This window comes from Eumetopias jubatus, unplaced genomic scaffold (assembly GCF_037043125.1).
Source record: "Eumetopias jubatus isolate StellerSeaLion01/CBP00866 unplaced genomic scaffold, mEumJub1_p1.0 scaffold_1, whole genome shotgun sequence".
In the NCBI taxonomy this organism is placed as follows: Eukaryota; Metazoa; Chordata; class Mammalia; order Carnivora; family Otariidae; genus Eumetopias; species Eumetopias jubatus.
The window spans coordinates 176,024,384-176,044,672 of record NW_028274807.1 but is presented as its reverse complement, the minus strand read 5'-3'; the positions used below and the strand labels follow the sequence as shown (position 1 = coordinate 176,044,672).

The 20,289-nt window shown below is 34.1% G+C and overlaps 1 protein-coding gene across 3 annotated transcripts in view; it reads left to right on the top strand.

Moving 5' to 3' along the window:
- Window positions 1–311: 311 nt before the first annotated feature.
- CHL1 (cell adhesion molecule L1 like) overlaps window positions 312–20,289 on the top strand; it is a 78,763-nt gene continuing 58,785 nt past the window's right edge. For all 3 annotated transcript variants that reach the window (XM_028101794.2, XM_028101795.2, XM_028101793.2), the window contains exons 1-3: window positions 312–402; window positions 6,009–6,114; window positions 9,474–9,661. In XM_028101794.2, the coding sequence (XP_027957595.1) occupies window positions 312–402; window positions 6,009–6,114; window positions 9,474–9,661 (385 nt within the window). The remainder of the gene's footprint in view (window positions 403–6,008; window positions 6,115–9,473; window positions 9,662–20,289) is intronic.

Genomic DNA, 20,289 nt, shown 5'->3' with positions numbered 1-20,289 from the left:
CTTCCGCTCAGGTCATGATCTCAGGGTCCTGGGATGGAGCCCTGGTCTTGCTCCCTGCTTAGTGAGTAGTCTGCTTCTGCTACTCTCCCCCCACACCCTCCCACCACCTCTGCTCATGCTCTCTCTCTCTCTTAAATAAATAATATCTTTTAAAAAATTATGTTGTCATTTCAGAGTATATGAACTTAAAATGTATGTCATTTTGTTTTTTGAATTCCCAGGTGAACTACATTCTTCTCAGCTTTAAACCAAAAGTAAAAGGACGCATTACGATTTTCATTCTTCCTGAGTTGCCTCCATCCTGAAGAGCAATGGAGATGCTGTTAGGTGGCAGAGGATTAATTGTATCTCTAATTTGTTTCCTGGTAAAATTCTCTACAGCCATGGAAATACCACTTTCAGGTAAAATGACAGCATTCAATACCTACTTCATGGAATTTTGTATTTGCATTTTCATTTTTAAGTAGAATACTTGTAGGTTGAGGAAATTCTTCTACCATATTTCTATTTATTTTCCAGCAGTCTGTCATCAGAATACATCATTCCCTTTTTAAAAAACTGGATGTCTTGGATTTGGCTGCTTGCTCTAATTATTTTGCAGCTCAGGCTTTTTGCCTTCTTATAAAACTTGGCACATAACAAGAAACATGACCTATAGATCAGGTGTTTTGCCATATAAGATATTCTTCAATATTACCAATGGTTGTTACTTTTATATGCTTCATTAGTTTATTTTAGGGAGTGTTATGATTCAGAAATTAATGGTGTTCAACCAATTATGATAAAAAGGAAAGCAATACATTTTGTACCTTTTTTTTCAAAATGATTGTATATTTAAGAATGAAAACAATGAATTAAGAAAATATTAAAAAGCCATTATTATACAACTAAAAATATAAGATGATATCAACTCTGAAAATCTAGAGCATTCTATACTGTGAATTCATGTCTATAGGTTAGTCATTGGTTTTATGCAAATATATATCTTGACATACATAAGAAATAACATACAAAAAATATTACATTTACAAACAGTTTATGTAATACTGTATCAGCTATGTAACAGAGATCTGGGGAATTTGCCTTGTGTTATAAGGACAGGGAATATAAAAGAACCTTGAAAGGCTATTTAGATATTTTTATCCATATGCTTCCTGTATTATTCCTCCTGTCTTTTTTTTTTTTTTTAAGAGATTTTATTTATTTATTTGACAGAGAGAGAGAGAGCACAAGCAGGGGGAGGAGCAGGGAGGGAGAGGGAGGAGCAGGCTCCCCGCTGAGCAGGGAGCCCAGTTGGGCTCCATCCTAGGACCCCGGGATACTGAACAACTGAGCCACCCAGATGCCCCTCTTCCTGTCTTTTCCATATGTAATTTGGAGATTTATAATACAAGAGACAGTGCTTGTTTATTTGAATCTTAGCCTTGGAAATTACCTTTGCACATCATCTAAGCTCTAGGCAATTAGACTTCAGCTCAGCAAGTTGAATAAACATTAAGAGACTTGCTAACTCTGAACTGAAACTTTTCTTCTGAAGTACTCAATCTGAATGTGAATAGAAAAGGAAGATAGTCTCTGACTATATAATGTGTTTTTTAACCATTTTTCTGATGGCCACCTTAAGTTACTTCACATAGGAGTTTCATATCATACACTTTGGGCAGCCCTGCCCTTTTAATTCACCCCTATGTGAGAATTCCTTCTCCATTGTCCTTGACAGATGGTGGGTCTCTCTTTGAATATTCTTTCTTCTTAAGGAATTCCAACTACCTGTTCTGTAGGTGTACAGATTTAAAGTTCTCTTTAAATCAAGCTGAAATCTCTTAGCCTACACACAAAATGTATCAGCCTAGTTGTAGACATTCAGGTCAAGAACTGGAAATTATTCATCTTTAGTACATTCTTTTGGTTTGAGTGTGCAGTGCCAAATTAAGAGCAAAGTTCTTGGTGATCTTTGTGGGAAAGAGGTTAATAATCTTACATCTTTCCCCCAGTAGCAACAAAGAGGCACTGGGATTCCTGTTCAGATTCCTGACCATATTCTCTTGGAATATATATTTTCTTTCCATTTTTTCTCATTTAGTTCATCCGTGGTAAAGAATTTAAAGTTTATATTAATCCATAGCACACATTTTTTATTGATTGTCTCAATTACTTAATGCATTTTTATTCTGTAAATGTCCTTAGACAACAATTGTTATAAAATATTAATGACATGTTTTCAGAATAACTGAGTATTATCCATTTGTTTCAGTACTCTAGAGCACTCACTAGCAAATGCAACTAAGGCAGGTATCCAATTTGAATGTCAACGAGCCTGGTGTCTCTGTATTTGGCCTAATTATGGAGGAAAGGATTTATAATGTAGAATATACATTCTTATAAACACTCAAAGGTTATTAATTCCATTCCCTGAGTAATTAGTTATTGCTGAGACTTTACAACCTTAGCAAATTTAAGAAGAATAATGTTCTAATAAACAAGTTGTTCCAAGTTATTAGCTGATATCTTAGGGACTGTTGCTACTGTGCATCATCCCTCACCTTTTATAACTGTAATAAAATTTAAATAATGTGAATTTGCAATAAGCTCAAGACTTGTTCTACTTAGAAGCAGTAGCAATCAGAAACAAGGTAAATGTCCATGAAGGTATGAATGTTTATTGCATGTTGTCAAAATGTTTATGAATAGCCAATGGATAAAGACTGAACTTGGACTCATGTACCTAAACTAGTAAAACTCAATTAACAGATTGATTAAACCAAAAAAATTTTTAGAATTGGAAATAGCTTTGAGTTATTATTCTAGGCTGGCCATCAATGCTTAAAATGTGACCCGTGGATCTCTCATGGTCCATGAAGCAGTATTTTTTTTTCTAAATGGTTATTGCATAATATTACAAAATTCTACATGGTTAAAAAGAAGCCATGGATAGGGGCACCTAGCTGGCTCAGTTGGTGAAGCAAGCAACTCTTGATCTCGGGGTTGTGAGTTTGAGCCCCACATGGGGCATAAAGATTACTTAAAAAAATAAAATCTTAAAAAAAAACAACTCATGGATAAAACATGTTATTATAATAGAATATGAAAAGTTCATTGATATGATTTCAGATTCCATATTGTAGTAAATGTTTAAGAAACTACCACTTGTTGAGTTTTGGTGTACTATTTAAGAAGAATGTTCACAATCATCAGAGAGGATGATACAATATCTCACCCTTTTTCAAGTACGTATCTATGTAGAGCTGGATTTTCTTCATATATTTAAGCAGAACAACTTTTGTGACAGATTGAATGTAGAAGTAGATGTGAGAATCCAGTTGCTTTCTATGAAGATATTAAAGGGATTTGTGATAATGTGAAAACAATGCCACTGTTCTCTTTGTATTTCATGTTCTTGATAAAATAGGTATTTATTTTAACATATAAGAGTATTTCAGATGGATTAATAAATAAATTTTTAAAAGGTTTCTCAGCTTTAATTTCTAATATGGTAAAATATTGTTAGATATAAACCAAATGAACAAAAGCCCCTTGGGACTTCCTCTAATTTTTAAGAATATAAAGAGATCCCGAGACCAAAAAGTCTAAGAACAATTTATCTATCCTGAATTCCTAACCTTACAAATGAGAAAAAAGAGTGGTTCAGGGCCTGGGTTTGTAATGGATTTAGGGCCCTATTTGTAAGTCCACTGTGGAATAGTACTTACCTAAATCAGACTCAGTGCCTTTCTGCGAATTGCTTTTCTCAAAACATATTTGCTGAAATCAGGTTCCTGTTGCTGAATCGCTTACACTTCCTTATGAATTCAGTGCTGTCCCTTTCCTTACTAGAGGTTGTAAGAATGATAATAAAATGGTAATGTATCAATTTGAAAACTGCTGAGTGCTCACTGACAGTAGATCTTTACCTATTATCTGTGTCCCATTTCAAAACCTAACCCATGGTTGTATCTTCAGCATTAGTACACTTATTTTATAAACACAATTCTCTAATGCCATCCAGCTGCTTCACTTAGTGAGAGACACAGTCACCCACCTACTTTTTAAGTTTGTCTTGAATATTATTTAACTTGTGAGACACTAAAAAAGTTTATCACAAGATGAAGAGGTATTTGATAATGTGGAATCCATTTAAAAATACCATTATTTATTTTTATTGCAGATTATTAGTGTTAAATTCTAAGGGGAAGAAAACTAACCCCAAGCCCCCAACAATAGTGAAAGGATAATTTATAAATGGGGAATGACAAAAGTAATAAACAAGTTTAGGGAAAAACATTTATTAATAAAAGCAATAAGTAGAAATAAAAATAGAAAAAATAGAATGAGGATGTTATAATTTCCTTTGTAATAATTAGCAAAATATTTTTTATCATTTTTAAATGTCGGTGTTCATTTGTGGAAAGGATTTGGAAACTGCTATACTCATATGTTGTTTATAGTAAATATCCTCTTGTGAAATGATATCATCATTTATCCAGAGTAAATACTATTTGTGTCTATGCCTGGAAATTTATCATAAGTCACTAATTCAATAAAGGAAAAACTTACATGCTTGAAAAATTTATATGGCTATGGAAGTACATGTTATCTGGAAAGAGAAAAATGAAAAATATCAAATGTCCAATAAAAAGAAAATTATCCAAGAAGTCATCACAAAACAATGGGAATAAATAATGTAAAATTGGTAAATTAATTATAATGTCTTAAAAAACTATAAATTAAAAAAACAACTGTAAAAATGACTGAACTAAATAAAAATATATATACACACATCAGCAGACTAAATGTCAGTAATTTAAAAATAGAGATTTTAAAGTTGTAATGATATGGCAATTTTTATTCTGCTCTAAGTGGTTCCTTTATTCTAGGTTTAAATAAAATGAACACCTTTGGTAACATGAAATGAAATGTTATCAGTGAAGTATGTTCTTTAAAATTAAGTACATTTTACATAATCCAATTAAAAATGGGCAGAAGACATGAACAAACATTTCTCCAAAGACTTACAGATGGCCAACAGACACATGAAAAGATGCTCAACATCATTAATCATCAGCAAATTAAAACTACAATGAGATATCACCTCATACCTGTCAGAATGGCTGAACTCCAAAACACAAGAAACAACAAGTGTTGGATGTGGAGAAAAAGAACGCTCATACACTGTTGGTGGGAATGCAACCTTGTGCAGCTGCTGTGGAAAACAGTATGGAGATACCTCAAAAAAGTTAAAAATAGAATTACCATATCATCCAGCAACTCCACTATTGGGTATTTACCCAAAGAATACAAAAACACTAATTTGCAAAGATATATGCACCCTTGTGTTTATTGCAGCATTATTTAAATAGCCAGATTATGGAAGCCCCCCAAGTGTCCATTGATAGGTGAATGAAGAAGAGGTATATATATACAATGGAATATTATTCAGCCAAAAAAAGAATGAAACCTTGCCATTTGCAGTGACATGGATGGATCTAGAGGATCTAGGCTAAGTGAAAGAAGTCAGAGAAGAACAAATGCCATATGATTTCACTCATATGTGGAATTTAAGAAGGAAAACAAACAAATAAGGAAAAAAGAAACAGACCAAAAAACAGACTCTTAACCATAGAGAACAAAAGGATGGTTACCAGATGGGCAGTGGGTGAGGGGATGGGTAAAATAGATGAAGGGGATTAAGAATATACTTACCACGATGAACACTGAGTAATGTATACAATTGTTGAATCACTGTATTGTACACCTGAAACTAATATAATACTGTGTTAACTACACTGGGATTAAAAAAAAAAAAGACCCAAGGGCAAACCTAAAACAATTAATTAATAAAAAATATTTTTCAAAGAGGAAGTCAGATTTGTTCTGTAATTTTCACTTTTTTTTATAGTTCTCTTACTTATCAATATAGGAAGCATGTTTCAAGTGTTTCTGTTATAGCTAAATTCACCTGACCTAGTATTTGAGGACCACGTTCTTTAAATACATATTTTGATATTTAGTTCAACAGGTTCCAACAATCATAAAACAGTCAAAAGTGCAAGTTGCCTTTCCCTTTGATGAATATTTTCAAATTGAATGTGAAGCTAAAGGAAATCCAGAACCAACGTGAGTATTCTTGCAAACGAAATAATTGTTTATACGTATATATTTTTTTAAATTTCTTTGTACTCTGACCACGATAAAGTTGTTGGACTATAAATCTATGTATGATTAAAGATAAGAGTTGCCAAAAGAATAATAGCTATTTTTATGAAAATAAAATTTGGTTATTTTACATATGTTCTCTTGGAAGTTGAAATTATTTTTACCACAAATAAATTGCCTTATGTTAAATACTTAGCATAGGTTTTGGCACCATGGAAATATTCAGTAATTCCTTACAAGTGAACAAGGTAGCCAAAGCCCAGAAGATCCTTTATTCTATTTAGTGAAAGGTAGCATTTGTTAAGCTGAAAGTTAATATATTGATAAATGACATTCTATATATAATTATTATTGCATGTCTTTAAATGTAACACATATCTTTTTTTTTAAAGTGACACATATCTTATTCAACAAGTAGGTTGTTACTTGATATTTTTTAAGTTATCATAGAAATATTTCGTCATCCTGAATGCTATCTGCATGGTATACTGTTATCTAGTGTTTTCTTAGTTAAATGATTGTTACTGTAGGTGATCATAATCAGGAATGAAGTTTTTTCAAAATACTTCCTATACTTTGGAAGGGAGAAAGAAATGTGTGTGTGTTGGGAATGAGGAAGGAGAGGCTAGCTGTAGAGGGAATTCTAGATTTTAATGTAGGTGATTCTAATATGGGCAACAAAGCTACATACTTGTACTGATTTGCTTAATTCATTTATATCCACTAAGAAGATACATATTTAAGGAAAATTAATTATTTGAAATTGTATTGTGACTAACATTATTATTGCCTGATAAGTTGATATTTTAAAAATCATTCTTAATCATTGACATGTTAAATTATCATTATTATCTATACTTTACCAAATGGAATATATTCAATTAGTATATGTAAATAGGGATAGAATTATATGAAGAAGAATTTAGTCAGTCATTGTGGCTGGATCAATATGGATCAATCAATATTATGATATATATTAATAGTAATGAACTGAATTATTATATCAAAAGATAAAACCCTACAATCATCAGAGATGATTAATGATCAAATTTATCTATTATGTCTATAACCAGTATGAATTTAATTATGAACTACTACTAGTATTTACAATAAATTCAGAAATAAAAATAGAATGTCTGGTATCATTATTACTTATTTTCCTAGAGCCATGTCTAATATAATTATGCAAAAAAATAAAATCTATACATATGAGACAGTATGATTAATATTATTATTATTATATAATTTGTTATTCTATCTATTCACTGGATAAAAACAAGCTTTTATAAATACAAAGGGTTACACTGAAGTAGTCAGTTATAAAATGATTTAAAAATTAAAAATAAATTTTAAAAAGCATAATTAGATGTCCATACAAGGCAGTTAGAAAATAATTGGGAAACAAGAAGGAAAAAATATCCCATCACAATAGCAAAAGGAAAAAAATCCAGCAGTCTTAACCGTTAGTGGTAACAACATTAACAAAAACAGTATCAAATACTATGTAACAAGAACTATGTGGGATTTAAATTGGGGGCAGTGTCTATAAAATTCTACCTAGGATCAGGAAAGAAGATTTGAATGAATGAAAATATGTAACATATTTCCAAGTGGAAATGTTTAATTCTGTATAGGTGAAGTGATCCCATTCAACATGATGGAATTTAAAAGAATAGATTCTTTGTGTTCTTTGTAAGTAAAGCCAATAAAACATAAAACAGACAGAGAGAGAAGACATAAAAGAACTGGGGTTGGGGGAGAAGGCAGGCATACTCCTAACAAAACTATGTGTACCATGAAGGTTTGTTATTCCTGGTGAAAGAATAAAGACAGTTTAGTGTAAGAAAATGGTGTCCTGAAACATTCCACAATTTGCATTGATAATTCATATATGAAATGTTGAATAAAATCAAATTGGGAAGTCATTATTAGATAAGATTTTTTTTAAGATTTTTATTTATTTATTGAGAGAGAGAGAGAATGGTAGAGAGCATGAGAGAGAGGAAGGTCAGAGGGAGAAGTACACTCCCCACTGAGCCCGATGCAGGACTTGATCCTGGGACTCCAGGATCATGACCTGAGCCGAAGGCAGTCGCCCAACCAACTGAGCCACCCAGGCACCCTAGATAAGATTTTTTTAAAAGGCTTTTTATAGCCTCATCCACAGAAACTACATGGTTACACATTGGGGTGGGAATTTAACTATGTATATTTTTTTCTGGAATACAATTCTGCAACATTTATCAACAGTTTCTATAAAAATTTTCTTGTTATTGGTCTATCATTCTTACTTTGAAGAAATTGGTCTAATGAAATATTTGGATAAGTGCCAAAAAATAAATTATGTTAAGGTTGTTTACCACAATTTGTAAAAGGGGAAAAATGCAAATCATTAAGTAATTTAAATACTAATCATATGACAGAAGATAAAGTTGTCATAGAAACTGGCTTTAGTAGCATTGTAATAATTGGAAAAACTTAGTTTGCAAATTTTTATATTTTTTGTGGTCTCAAATATGTTACTAATATATCTAAAAATCTAGATAGGAAATGTGACCACATTCAATAGTACTTGTTTGTTTTTTTAAATTTTGAGTGAGCGCTTCACACACACACGTGATGATATATTGTATGTTTTTAGATTTAGTAGTCTTCAAGTATTAGTAAAATACCTTTCCAATTGAAAACATTAAAAAATAACTTTAAAAAGAACAGAACAAAACCTATCTTGAATTTCTGTTTTCTCAGTTGTTAGAGCTTTTTATGGCTTGGTCTTACTTCAGCGTGCTATAATAAAAATGCCACAGACTGGGTGGCGTACACAACAAATGTACATTTGTCACATGGTTCTGAAGGCTGGGCAGACCAAGATCAAGGCCCTCACTGATTTGGTGTCTGATGAGGACCTGCTTTCTGGTTCATAGACAGCTGTTCTCTTGCTGTAACTTTACATGGCAGAAGAGAGCAAAAATGCTCTCTGGGGCCTCCTTCATAAGGATGCAAATCCCATTCATGAGAACTCCACCCCCATGACCTGATCACCTCTCCAGTCCTCTACCTCCAGACACTCCTACGTTAGGGATTAGGCTTCAACATACGAATTTGGGGGAGACATAAACATTCAGTCTATAGTAACTTATAAGATTTCTCAGATTCTTCTGAGACTTTTTTTTGTTTTCTATTATATAGTCAATTAAAAATATTTTTTTACCATAAAATGTTTTCGTTTTGTCATTTCTGTGCATTTGTTTATTACCATTTTAAAATTAGGAAGTGTGTTTTGACTTTTCAGGATTGTTTACTTTAGTTTTATCTTACAGATTTATGTGGACTAAGGATGACAAGCCTTTTGATCTCTCTGACTCTCGGATCATTGTATCCAACAACTCAGGAACCTTTAAGATACCAAATGAGGGGCACATATCTCACTTTCAAGGGAAATACCGCTGCTTTGCTTCTAATAAACTGGGAGTTGCTATGTCAGAAGAAATAGAATTTATAGTTCCAAGTAAGTGTTACAAGTGAGATTTCACTTTACAAATGTTTTAGTGTTGAGTAAAATAATGACACATTCTTAATTTAATTACCAGCTTATATATGCCCTATATTTCTTTTTTTTCCTTTTGTTAATTTAAATCCAATTGATTAACATATAGTGTATTATTAGTTTCAGAGGTGGAGTTCAGTAATTCATCAGTCTTATACCCAGTGTTCATTACATCACGTACCCTCCTTAATGCCCATCACCCAGTTACCCCATACTCCCACCCCATCAATGAAACCTATATTTCATTTATAAGTGAAACTATCCTCTAGGTCTTGATACTTAAAAGTGGATGATCTTTTTTTTTTTAGGATTTATTTGTTTTAGAGAGAGAGAGGGAGAAAAACCAGTGGGGGGAGGGGCAGAGGGAGAGAATCTCAAGCAGACTCCACACTGAGTGTGGAGCCCAACTTGGGGTTCCATCTCATGACCCTGAGATTATGACCTGGGCCAAAACCAAGAGTTGGGCACTCAACTGAGCCACCTGGGTGCCCCCAAAATGGATGATCTTTGAAAGCAATATAAATTTGCTGTGTTTCAGTATTCTTATATCTAATGTGGGGGGAAAAAATAGTGTCTGCTTTGCCTCATAGGATGAGAATTAAGTTAAATATATTGGTTGGATGTGACTTCATGATACTGCAGTAACAAGTATTTTCCAGGCCCCTGTGTTTATTCCCTGATTATGCGTTTGGCTGTGGGCCTCGCAGCTTTCAGGGCATTTGTTCTCCATGAAGCCTCTTGGAGGTCCAAGCTGATAAAAATGGCTGTGGCTGTACCATGTGAAAACTTAATGCCACCTTGGTCAAAGAGTCTGGGGCAGAGAGCATGAAAAATTACTTCCAACAAGAAATTGTGCAGGCAACTTCTCATAGTTTGTTAGGGCTACAGCATATCCCATAGCCCTACTTAACTTCAGTAATATGAGTTCCCATTAGGGGAGGAGAATGAGCAATCGATATATATTAATGTTTTCCATAAATAATAATCATGGAAAACTGTAAACTCCTTTACTGTTAAGGGTGATACTTATCAATAACTATGATGAAGATTAAGTGACTTCCTCATTACCATATTTTTGCCTGTGCAGCATGGGATCGCTGGTGACCAGCTTCCACTTTTGGTCTCTTGTTTTCCCTCATCTTAAGGTATCCAACATTACATGGTCCTAACCGAAATCTTTGCAGAGTAAATTCTTATGTAGAAAACTTTCGACAGCTTCCACTTGGCTATTTCTTCTTGCAGACTTGTAGATACTGAAGAGTTTCAGAGTCATAGACCTTCCAGGATGTGGACACTTTATCCTGGAGGCAGCGGGGTCGGGTCAGAATGTCTATAAACCTCAGAAAAACAAACACTGAAAAACATGTGTGCCTTACCTAAAAATTGGGACAGGCGACTGGATTTAAATTACTCTAAAGTCCTTGTATAATTCCAGAGGAGAGAAGATAGATCAGATTTAGAGTCTTACAAGTAAAGTATGCATCTTAAGATTTATAAAGCAATTACATTAAAAGTATAGAGTAAAATATGAATGATTAACAGACTATGTTTGAGGGAGAAGAAGGAAAAGGTAAGAAATGTTTGAAAAAGAAAAAACTATGCAAATAAATCCAAATATATGATTAATTGAAGATGAAAGTAAATAGATTAAATGCTTCAAGTTTTTTTGTTGTTGTTTTTAAGAAAGGTAAAAATTGTTTACTGCATAACACATCTAAGTCATAAGGGTACAGAATTGCTGAAACTAAAAGATAGAAAAAAATGTTCCAGATAAATGCTATTCAAAACAAAGTAGGAATGGCTGAATTATCAGTCAAAACAGAATTTATTTTTAAGAGGCTTCCCGAAGATTAATTCACTAGACATATATAATGTTAAAATATATGAAACAAAAATAGATTACAATTGGAAATGGGCACATCTATCATAATAATGAGAGATATTAACATATGTACTTTATTTTTTGGTAGCTCAAGCAGAGAAAACATCAGTAAGCCTGTGGAAGATTTAAAGAACCCAAATATAAGGTCCATCTCATGAACACATAGAGAACATTGTACCTAAAACTGCATAATGCAGTTTTTTCAATATTTGATGACATATTAGCTATGAAGTAAATATGACCCAAATTCAATTAAGTTAGAAATCAGTAATAAAAACAAAATTAGAGAAGTCTTATATCTTTGAAAATTAATAAATGGAAGTCTAAGTAACTCATAGGTCAGATAGGAAATGGCAAAAGAAAATAGAACATAGTTTGAAGTGGCAGTAGTAGAAATTCTACATAACAAAGCATGCTTTAGCTAAAGCATTATTTAGAGGGACGTTTTTCATCTTAGAAACATACATTAGAAAATAAGATATGATAATAATCTAAGCTTTTTAGGTAACATAATTTTAAGATGAAAATGCATGAGCTAATTTAAGGTAACAGAGTAAACTCAAAAGAGATTGAAGGGATAAAATAATACAGAAGCAGAACATAAATCCAACAAGCAGGGGTGCCTGGGTGGCTCAGTTGTTAAGTGTCTGCCTTTGGCTCAGGTCATGATCTCAGAGTCCTGAGATGGAGCCCTGCATTGGCATCAGGCTTCCCTGCTAAGCAGGGAGTCTGCTTCTCCCTCTGCCCCTACCCACCCCCGCTCATGCTCTCTTTCTTGCTCGCTCTCTCTCTCTCAAATAAATAAATAAAATATCTAAAAAATAAGTAAATCCAACAAGGGGGTGTGAAACCTTTATAGTTGAAAAGTATGCACAATTACTGAAAAATATTTTTAAAAGATCTAGATACATAGAAAGAATATACCTTTTTCATGGATTTGAAGACTAAGTAAAGCTAAAATGTCAACTCTTCATGACTTGATATATAGAATAATTGAAATCCAAATCTCTAGTTGGTTTTGATATGTTTGTGGAATGTGACCAGGTGATTCACAATATATTTGAGGAGCAAAAGGCAGAATTTGGTAGAAACTCTTGAAGAATAAGAACAAGTCAAGAGGACTTGGCCTTATCAGATAACAAGGCTCAATGTAAAACTTTAGTGATTAAGCCAGTATGGCTGTGAATAGGATTAGATAGATGGAACAGCATAGAGAACCCAGAAACAAACCCATGTACATGTGAAAGCACTGTGAAAACACTAGCGTGGATTCCTTCCTTCCTTCCCTCCCTCCCTCACCTACCTACCTACCTACCTACCTTCCTTCCTTCCTTCCTTCCTTCCTTCCTTCCTCCCTCCCTCCCTCCCTCCCTCCCTCCCTCCCTCCCTTCCTTCCCTCCTAACTTAATGGGGTGAAATGACTGACTGTCCATGTAGAAATACATTTATTTGGAGTCTTATCTCACATTATATAAAAAATCCGTTCCAGGTAGATTAAAGCCTAAACTTTGAAAGGGAAAAAATATTTTTAAAAATTAAAAAAAATGATTCAGAGAGTGTATTTATGATTTTAGGGTAGGGAAGTTTTCTTAAATAAGACACATTGAAGTTCTGTTAAGGAAATCACTAAGGATTATTTGACTACATTTGATTTTTAGAACCCCTTTTTAAAATCAAAAGACCTCAGGAAGAAAGTGAAATGATAACCCACAACCCAGGGGAAAAAAATCATTGCCAATGACTATAACTAAAAATAATGTTATGTATTTATAAATAATTTTAAAAGAAAATTATAAAAAATAATTTTATAAGGAAAAAAAAGTGAAGTGGCAAAAGACATAAACTTGTACCTCAGACTGGAATGGCCAATGAGAATGTGCTCAACATCATTAGTAAACAGAAATAGATTAACCATAACCCAAATATAAAAGCATTTGTTCCCACAGAATTGGGAAATATTACAAAGTCTGAGAGTAACAATTTTAGGTGGGAACATGCAGCTACTATAATACGTATCTACCAGTGTTGCAGGTATACTTTCCTACCTGGTCTGTGGAAAATACTTGTCATTGACTCCTTAATTGAAGATGCTCTCACCTGTAACCTCGCTATTCCATTTCCTTCGTCACGCATGCGTTGTCATCCATGTCCATTGGGCCTATTTATAGTACCATTTGCTTGAATTAAAAATACATTGGAAAAAACACAAGTCTACCGATGATAGAATGAATAAATCTATTGTGGTATAGTCATACAAAAAATACTACTCAGCAGTGAAAATTGATGAATCTTAGGAATATGTTGCACAGTAAAAGCAAATCTTGGATGAATACATACAATATGATTTTATTAATATAAATTCAAAATATGTAAAGATAAAATATTGTTTAGGGGTATGATTGTATGTGGTAAAATTATAATGAAAAACAAGAGAATGATGAAAAAAAGACTCAGGATAATAGTTACCTCAATGGGAATGGGGGAGGGGATGGATTCGGTAGCAGACAGGAAGGTAAAGGTGTTTTTTGTATGATGGGTGGTGATAAAAGAGTGTTGTATTTCTTTGTTTCATTTTTTTCTATATAAATGGCATTTTTATATATGCATAGTTAATCAGTAGCATGCTTATTTGTCTGAATTAGATATACTGGGTTATTAAGTAAGGTACAATAGCATAGTAATGGACGAAGTACTGACAGTAAACTTGGAAACTGGCCTCAGGAGTGTAGGTTTGAAGTGACATCCAGTAGGAGATGTTCATGAATTCTGGATCAGAAAGTATTACCATGGTATTTGTGGTTGTGGTCATAAAACTAGACAGATATATTGTCTCTAGGTATATAACTGTAGTCATATTATAGTTTATATTATAAAACTACATATTGTAGTCTAACTATAACCATATAATCTACCTATCTAATTACCTGAAATAACTGAAATAAGATACGTGTGCAAGAGAGAGGTATTAAAAATCTGTTGTAGGAGGCAAGGCATTAGCGAGATTCCCTAACCTGAACACTGATGGTTGCCATGGAGACACAAAGGAAAAGGCAGTAGCTAGATCTATTGCAGGGAAGCAAATGGTACATGTTAGTATAAGGTTCAGAAATTAAAGAGTTTTAAAAAATATTTTCTCTCATTATCTAAGCAGACCAAGTAAAGGGGTGAACAATGTGAGGATAATTCTGGCTCGAATCTGCTAGCATTGCAGTGAAGAGATGAGAGTCACGTGTGAGCCATGTAGTGGGTAATTACCCTGTTTTTCTGCTGCTGTTGAAAAGAGCAAAATAAATTAGGTTTCTTATGCATCATTTCCAGTCTCTTCTGAAATTAATTCATCGTCTAACAGCGTTCTGCAATCATTTCTATGTTGAATAGGACCGCTACCCCAATTCTTATGGGCTTATAAATCAGAGACCATTTAAAGCTTCCTACAACCTTTATCAATTGATTCTTAAGCTGTAGAGAATCAATTCTATAACTATATCGACAGAAACATCGTGATTCGAATTTTAGAGTTTCATCTGATTTCCTAAAGTTTTCATTAGACTAACCTTAAAGGCTTTAGCTACCTAAGTTTTCACATGAGGACAGTAACTGAAAATCCCGTTATTACTTTCTACAAACAGAAACCTTTATACCCGATGTTAAGTTTTCTGCTTTCAGTCACACTGCGGTTGAGTTTGCTAGGGAATGAAAGTGTAAGAAAACCAACCAACCAAACACAATGCACTGTTTTCAAACATGGAAAAAATCATTTAACTAAATGGATTTTCCACAATATGGCTTGGAGAGTTAGTGAATTATTCAACAAATCTTTATTAAGCTCCCCTCATGTGTCAATCACTTTTCTAGGAAGTTGAGAGATAGCAGTGAACAAAACAAAGACTGTCCTCAAGAAATTTCTATCCTATGAATGTGGTGAGTGAGTTTGGGGAGAAGGTAAGGTTCTTTCTAGCCTTCATTTTGACAACCACCAGTGGAGTTAAAATGGTGATATAAATGATTCCATTTGGGCTGTTCAGTACTGCCTGTCATTCAGAGTACAGATCAGCCTTTTCCAGTTAGCATCCCTCCTCTGTCTCAGCCTCTAGTGATTCTTCTTTCTGATTTTTTTAAATTTATTTTTATTTTTTTAAAGATTGTATTTATTTGAGAAAGAGACAGAGAGAGAGAGAGGAGGGGAAGGCCAGAGGGAGAGGGAGAAGCAGACTCCCCGCTGAGCAGGGAGCCCAATGGGGGCTTGATCCCAGGACCCTGAGATCGTGACCTGAGCCAAAGACAGATGCCTAACCAACTGAGCCACCCAGGCACCCCCTTTCTGATTTTTTTCAAAGATTTTATTTATTTATTTGAGAGAGAGAGTGTGTGTGTGTGAGCAAGAGAGCACAAGCATGGGTAGCAGCAGAGGAAGAGGGAGAAGCAAACTCCCCACTGAGCAGGGAGCTGGATGTGGGACCTAATCCCAGGACCCTGAGATCATGACCCAAGCCGAAAGCAGATGCTTAACCAACTGAGCCACCCAGGTGCTCCCACTTTCTGATTTTTTAAAACAACTTTTTGAGGCATCATTTATATATCACAAATTTTATCAGTTTTGAATGCAAAATCAGTGAGTTTTTAAAATAAAATTTAAGTACAATCATCATCATAATCTAGTACTAGAACATTTTCATCATCCCCCAAAGATTCCTTATGCCCATTTGTGGATACTCTCTCTTCCTACCCCTAGCTCTAGGCAGTCACTAATCTGCTTTCTGCCTCAGTAAATTTTTTTTTCTGAACATTTCATATAAATGGAATCATACCATACATGATTTTTTTCCATCTAGTTCCTTCCACCTAGCATGTTTTGTGATTTATTCACCTTTTAGCATATATTAGTAGTTTGCTCCTTCTTATGGCTAAATAACATTACATTGTATGGATATACCACTATTTGTTTGTCCCTTCACCAGTTGATATCCATTTAGATTGTTTCCAGCTTTTGGCTACTACGAATAGTGGTAGTAGGTCTGGTGGTCATGGGCTAGAATCTGTTGCCTTTGGTTGCTCTTCACTCCATAGCCACAAATCTCCTCCACGGCCGTCAGCAGCTTCTCATAGAGCTTCTCATACAATTCATAAGGTGGAAAGTCAATTAAAGCAGGTGTGGGCCTTCGGAAGGTTAGGAAATCCACATGTAAATTCTCTGGAGTTTTTGAAGCATTTAGTTATATACTATTTGGGAGTCTTTTGGTTGTCATGTGTACTAACTGGGATACTTAAAAATGGTAAAGATGTCATGCTATGCTGTTCTTCTTTGCATGCTTCCAGATGCTGCTTGAATGCATATTATCAGTGCCTGATTTATTGTTTCACAGGCTGAAGAATAAAAGAATGAATAAGGGTACTAAAGCAATTTCCACACACTATTAAAATAATCTAGGAAATGGCAGGCTTAAAGATGCAATCCTCTATATACTGTTTTAATGGAAACCAATTAGAATTTCTGGTCTGCTGTGTTCTACATTTGTATAGCTTCCTCAGATGCCTCAGGACAGTTCCCTTAAGACAGACTTTGGCTATTTACTGCTCAGATTTGGGAGGGGTAGGGTAGTAAAAGCAGGGTCTGGTAGCATATGCTAATTTCTTTTACCGATGTATGCAAACCAACTAAAGAAGATGGATTTGTTGAGAGTGCAACTTTGAGTTTTACAGGTTTTAATTAAGATCAAGGATTTTCCTCTCATCTATCAGATTGTGTTAATGACTAGAATGAAATGGGCTGGATTGGGTGTCCTTAGCGTGAATTCATTACGAAATCATAGACTGAAAGGCAATGTTATTTCTCTGTAGTCATAAATGGATTAATGGGGTACTCTATAGGAAGTGGGAATCAATTACATTTCTTTACAGATGGAAACTGAACTTAGGGATGATACAGCATGTGAGCTCAGTGGCATGCATTCATGATAATGATGTCAGACTGTAAGCAATTCGCCAAACACATTCAATGGAAATGTGGGAAACTCAAAAAGCTCACCAGTCCAGTCCTGTAAATAGAGAGATAAGTCAAGATAGATAAAGTTCTGTGGGATAGGAACGTTTGCCCAGTAATGGGGAGGAGTATCTTTAAACCATAGGTTCTACATGAAATACATACTGTTTCTTCCCTCTGGCCCCCTCCCTACCTCCTCTGTAAAAGCTAATTGCAAATATTTGCATAAAATTACAGAAGTTGTTACAATGTAGGCTATAGGGAAAATCAGAAGGCACAACAGAAGAAAGCTCTATGACCCTTTGCCCATCTCATTTCATACAGTATGGCAGGGTGTACTGTACAAAGTGAAAATACTTGAATAATAGCCAACATATATTGAGTGATTTTCAAGTGCCCCATGCTATTTAATTGATTTATATAAAATGGTTTATTTAAACTTTGACACAAATCAGTAAATGAGGTGTCATTGCAGTTTGAGTGAGGAAACGGAAACACATTAAGTAACAGTTCAGATCACATAGTAAGTGAGGAAGCCAGGATTCAGCCCCAAGCAGCTGGCTCTAGGGTTTATGTATATAACCCCAATGCTGTACAGTGCTGCCTATACTTTGATCATTCAGGTAACACATCCTCTAGATAAGCTGAAATGAGTTATACTTTTTTGTTGGAAATACCTTTGCAGTCAAGTGTCAGACTCATGGAGAGATAGGAGTGTAAGAAGACTTGATGTGATTTCTTGAGTATAAGAGAAAGATTATCTCTAGTTACATAACTTCATAGTGGTTAAGTCGCCTGTACCTTTTTCATTTAAGTGGTTTAGTTAGCACAATTTGTATTAAGTTAAATTATCCTGATGCTATCCCATTATTACTCTTTATTATTAAGCATGTTGGCATGGTGAGACTGTACAACTTAAATTTTATAATGTCCTTGCCCATAAGAAATTTCTAGTCTAGTAGAGAGATGATTTCAAAGGACTGTAGGATCCCAGAGAAAAATAAATGGGGGCACAGAAGGGTAAAAATACTGGTCTGAAGCTACATGGCTAGTTAGTTTTAGTGCCTGGGCCAGAACCCAGTTTATACTATACTATAAATACAAAATATTTTTTTTAGAAGTCATCTGCATTTCAAGTACAAAGATGTTACTTTTTCAGTATCTTAGGTTGAAAGAATTGAAATGATGACTTTCAAAACTCATTGTCACCATCTGAACTTGTAGAAGTCCTAGAAATTTTGTATTTGCTGGTTTGCTTTATATTGATAGTTCCAGTAAGAAGACTGCTGTCCACCTATCTAGTTTCTAGAAGAGTTTTTTCATGCTAGATTCTGGCTGGGTTTTTAGGAACCTATACCATTGGAGTTGTCACTAGAAATTTGTCTGCAACACTGAATAATAACTGTGCAAGCCTATTGGAGAACAGTAAACAAAGATGGGTGCTATCAACTGCTTGATTACCTGATGCAGATAGACTGGTAGGGACATTATATATAAAGGAAATTGACTTCATGTAGACTTGGTTATTATGGGATTTTCAAACATTCTTAAACTTCTGCTTAGATAGATGCTGATGTACAAGTAGATTCTGATTCCTTTATGGAAAGGCCATTCCCGGGTCAAGTCCAGTGTTAGTGAAACATAATTAAATGATTGTGTTTTTGCTGTTGATAGAGAACTCATTTTAAAATATGTTGGTAAGCTAAAGCAGTGTAGTTGCCTTACACAAAAGAAAAATGATCGTTTACAATTCACTTTTAAAAGTATCGCATCTGTCCAAACTCAACAATGCTAATGTTTATCACCAGAGAAATACAATTAACCAAAGTCATTGGTTGGAGTTATTTTTAAGTGGAGTCATTTCTTTATTTGAATTAAGATAAAATTCATGCCTGCTGTTGAGTTACAGTAATTAAATTCCACATTTATCTGTGGCCATTAAAATGTTCACTTTCTAGCATGGACTCATACTTACTAAATAGTTTCAAAGTCGAAGAAGAAGATCATAAAAAAAAAATACTGACAAATTAATGTCTTTTATATTATCTATTCTCAGACCTTAAAAGATTAAATATATAAATATTCTCCCCTTGTTTCCTGATATTAATTTCATCTTTGGTCAAAAACTGTTCTGAAGATTTATGGTATGTGATAAAGTGTTTGATAGACTTATAAATTTTATTTTATTTATGTTTATTATTGATGCCTTGGAAGCCAGTTGAATTACATATTTACATCTTTGGAATTAGAATTTTATAATCTAGATTTAATTAATGCATGGATGTTAGTGCTTCACTGGCAGTTTGAATCATTAGAATTTTCTGAATACTCTGAGGGGGCAGCTCTCCAATTAAGGCTTTATATATCTTATTAATTAGCTACTTTACAATAGATATCACCCAGGGAACTGTGTATTCCTGTAAGGCATTGTAAAGTTCGCTTGTTATGAAACAGGATTACAGGCTCTTTCCTTTGTCTATGTTTCTCTTCCTCTATTGCCCCTTGTATCTGAGTATAAACAGATTCAATAGCTATCCAATAGCACCGTTAACTTCAATACCAAAGAACACAGGGTTTTAGTTATAGCAAGTTACGCTAAACGAGTGATGTGAATTTGGAGATTTGGGCATATAATAGTTTTGTAAGTTTCTACACATTACTTGCATAAGGTATACTTTCTACAAAATGATTTGTATAGCATTTGCTTTCAGTCAAAGCTAAGGCATT